The 3835-nt window shown below is 36.4% G+C and overlaps 1 protein-coding gene across 1 annotated transcript; it reads right to left on the reverse strand.

Annotated features, from left to right (window-relative positions):
* Nucleotides 1–348: 348 nt before the first annotated feature.
* Nucleotides 349–3635, reverse strand: LOC149202889 (UDP-glycosyltransferase 91C1-like). The gene is made up of 2 exons (XM_089401719.1): nt 2996–3635; nt 349–477 (listed from the first exon to the last, which is right to left on the reverse strand). The coding sequence occupies exons 1-2, from the start codon at nt 3533–3535 to the stop codon at nt 349–351; spliced, it is 669 nt and encodes a 222-aa protein (XP_089257845.1). The 5' UTR covers nt 3536–3635.
* Nucleotides 3636–3835: the final 200 nt, after the last annotated feature.

Consider the following 3835-nt stretch of genomic DNA (forward strand, 5'->3'; position numbering starts at 1 on the left):
GGTTTTCCTGCGGATTCGAAGGTCGGCCCCACACGCTCAGTGCCTTAAATACTGCTCCAATTTTCTCCACATTTCCTCTCCTTCGGTCCTCCGGCCATACAAGGATGTCCATGTCCCTTCCATTTAATTTCGCCTTCCTGTCACTCATTTCTTTCATTTTTTATATTTTATATGCAAGGGAGTGTCCTCGCATCTCTGCAACATTTCATCTTTTAAATTTAAGTTTGTGTTACCATTATAAGATTTCATCGGTTTGTTTATTTTTGATATCGATGCAGGAAATGATGTCCCCGGCACAGACACAACCGCTTGCTTACAGAATGGACAAAGGCAGATGTTTCGCTGAAGTCACAAGTGCACAGAGTGGACAACGGCAAAGTTCACGCTGAGCTGGACGCGGTTGCGGGGCGCAACAGTAGCATAAGTGAAAACGACGTCGAGAAGCTCCAGTATGTAGAAGCGGTGGTGAAAGAATCTCTGAGAATGCATCCGCCCGGGCGTCTACTATCATGGACTTGCCTCTGCACTTAGGATTGGCACCTGCCAAACGGGATGTCCAGTCCGGCCGGCACTAAGGCCACGGTGAACATGTGGTCCATCACCCACGACCCGGAGATCTAGGAACGGCCTCATCAATTTCACCAGGAGAGCTTTCCGCACAAGCCGTCAGGATTTGGAAGTCGGAGGAAAGACCGGCGCCTAATTCATTCCGTGCCGGTTCGCGAGTGTGCTCTCAGCCTCCGCACTGTTCATCTAGGCCATGAGTGATGGACCACATTCTCACCATCGCCATCGTGCTCACCGGAGCCCACATCGCGTTTGCCCTATTCACATCCTCCGTGCAGAGGCGAGGGTGGTGATAGAGGAGTACCGTATGTATTTAAACTATTTTTTTTTCTGTTGGTTGATATATGTTGTTTAAACTGGTTTATTTGGATTAGATTTAATATTGAATTTTTAGAATACTTTGATTGTGTAGAGTTTACTAGTTAAATTTGTGATTTCAATAAATTTTTGTCAAATTTTATATAAATTAAATTGGAAAATAAATTCAAAAAATTTTAATCTCCAAAATAAACCACTGCAAGTTACTTAGCACAATTTATTAAATAAAAATTTTAGAGGTTTTTTTTTTTTAAGAAAAAAGCCAGATGTATATATTATATAAGTAGAAAATTATATAGATCATCTTCTAGATGCATTTATACATGCTACAGAGCTAGTAAGAACAGCTCTCAAGATATCAAAAGCAACTTGTTACATCCTAGAGCCAGAGAGGCACTTTGAGCAATATAGACTACATATAGAGCAAGACATTTGACTAAAAGCATCATATGCAAAGGCAAGTATTGCAAGAAATATACATGATGGAACATCATTTGTTGCTGCAATGATAATCCATTCCCTTGAGTCAAAATGAATTCATTGTACAGCCTGTAGCATTTAAAGTCCCTGTGCAGAGAATAAAAAGTTTCATATACAAAATTCAGCATATCTATGGATCACACTTTTGTTCTGTATATCACCATCTAACGAGGAAGCTGTAGGAAGCTCCTCGTAGAGGACACTGCTTATGCCCAGATAACCAGGCAAAGATCTTCAAATAAAAACAACAAAATTGATACATATAAAGAAATGTTTAAAACGGATTTAGGAAGCTTTCCATATTGAATATGGACTGTTCCCATATGATCTCTAACTACCATTCCTCATTGTTTGCTTGAAATCGTTTTTTTACAATATATCCGCATCTTTGTTATGATCTCTTTTAACGTGTTGAATTGTGTAATTGCCTTGAGTTTTAAACATGGTAAACAGACCATGTTATAAACTCCTACAACCAATATTTGCGTAACTATAGGTACATTAATACTACATATAACTCCTTAAATACATTCGTCTGATCTATGATGGTAGTGGTAGTCGACCCATGCATCGATCCATTCGCATCCCATGGCCGCGCGACATTGCGCATCATACCATATCCTGCTGCACGATATAATTAATGGAAGTACGCATCCCCTGGGCGCTTAACATTTCAAACAGAGCACTAACGCTTGAAAATTTTGAAAAGAAATTATAATAAGTGGGATGGACAGACTCTGGGGTAATAGGGTTTGGAATTTGGATTTCTTTCTTTTTATTTATTTATTTGTAAAGAAATTTTATGTTTTATAATTGATGTTTTGATAATAAATTAATTTTTATGAATAAAAATGTTATAAAATTATTTTTTAATAACATAATCATGTTAAATTTTTTAACATGTTTATAGTAACTAAAAACAAAATGACTATAACTTACAAATCACTCATTAAATCTTGAATAATAATTTAAAATTGCATGGAACACTGGAACTTGAAATTAATATGATTTATGCTAGGATTTAGATAATCCAATATATATTATTGGATCTAAAAAAGAAATATACATTAAGAAATATATATTTTAGTGTTTTTTGATCATAAAATATATATTAATATTAATAAGATTGAATATATGGTATTTAAATCTTTTAAAAATTAAAAGATTAAACTTATAACAAATAGACATTGTAGATCTCTTAACATTATGTTATAATTTCTTTTTTATTATTACATTTTCACACAATTTTTTTTTAAATATTAAATATAATAAAAATATGTTTTGATCAAATCCATCTCATTCATCACCAAAATTTAACTATATATATATAGACTAATGCTTTGTACAATTCAAGTGTGTGATAGCTTCAAAGATGTTAGAAGTAATGGAGAAAGCCAGAGATAGATTGTTGTTATGAGGATGGTAGGTTTGAGACTCTAATTTTAGATCTCATATCCTATTATCTAGAGAGTGGTTAAACCATAAAGTTAATGTGAAAGCTTTATATTTGAGACTCATCTGACTCAACAAAAAAAATAGACTTGTATAAATGTTTGTACACACTCTTTAGGTAAAAGGCATTTAATTTATAGTTAACATATTCAGTTTTTATAAAAAAGTGATCTAAAACTTGAGTTTGTTGTTTTTGGTTCCTCAATTTTTCTTCAGAAGATTCTTGGTCTTGGTTCCTCAATTTATAAGGCTGAAAGACACTAGAGCAGAGTTCAGCGGAAAACACGGAGAAATAAATGGCCGGGACACGCATCTCCGCAGCCGCTCTCTGCGCCCAATATTGCATGAAGAAGTAGACCAGATAATCCGGCGAAAGCTGCCCGAGCAGGCTTCGGAACGACTTCTCCATGCCGTCCATAACTTTCTTCAACAGAAGCGTCATTTCTACCGGAATGTCTGTTGTGCATTCTGCTCCGGGAGTCAGTCCCTCCGTGGGCGGTAATGGTAGTTCCAGCAGATCGATCCGGCCTGGACACTCCCCAAGCTGTAAGGACTGCTTGATTCTGGAAATGTTAAGAGGCGTGGAGAGAAAGGAGACAGTGTGGCCGTGGATTGCGAGAGCCTGTGAGAGCTCTAAGAAAGGATTTATGTGGCCCTGCGCCAACCATGGAAATACCAGAAAGTGAGGATTCTTCTCGCCATTATGACTGTCCATCATAAACCCTCCTTCTACGGAATGGAATGGATGTATTATCTTCTGCGATGAACGTCAAGAGAAATTAAAGGCAAAGAGGCCTACCAAAAGAAATCAGTCATTCCCTAAGATCTTTTTATGCTATTCTATCACCTGAGTTTAAATAGATTGTTGATTTCCCGAATATTTAAAATCGGACTGACATGGTGCCGCAGTATCAGTCAGATTTTTAAATATTCCAAAAATCAGCCATCAACATAAAAATGTCCCTTCTATGGCTGTAAATATTAAGCATCAACCAATTAATTTAGTGATTTTTACTTT

Source organism: Pinus tabuliformis, chromosome 2_1, assembly GCF_031772625.1.
Source record: "Pinus tabuliformis cultivar Carrire ecotype Pingquan chromosome 2_1, CPIR1, whole genome shotgun sequence".
In the NCBI taxonomy this organism is placed as follows: Eukaryota; Viridiplantae; Streptophyta; class Pinopsida; order Pinales; family Pinaceae; genus Pinus; species Pinus tabuliformis.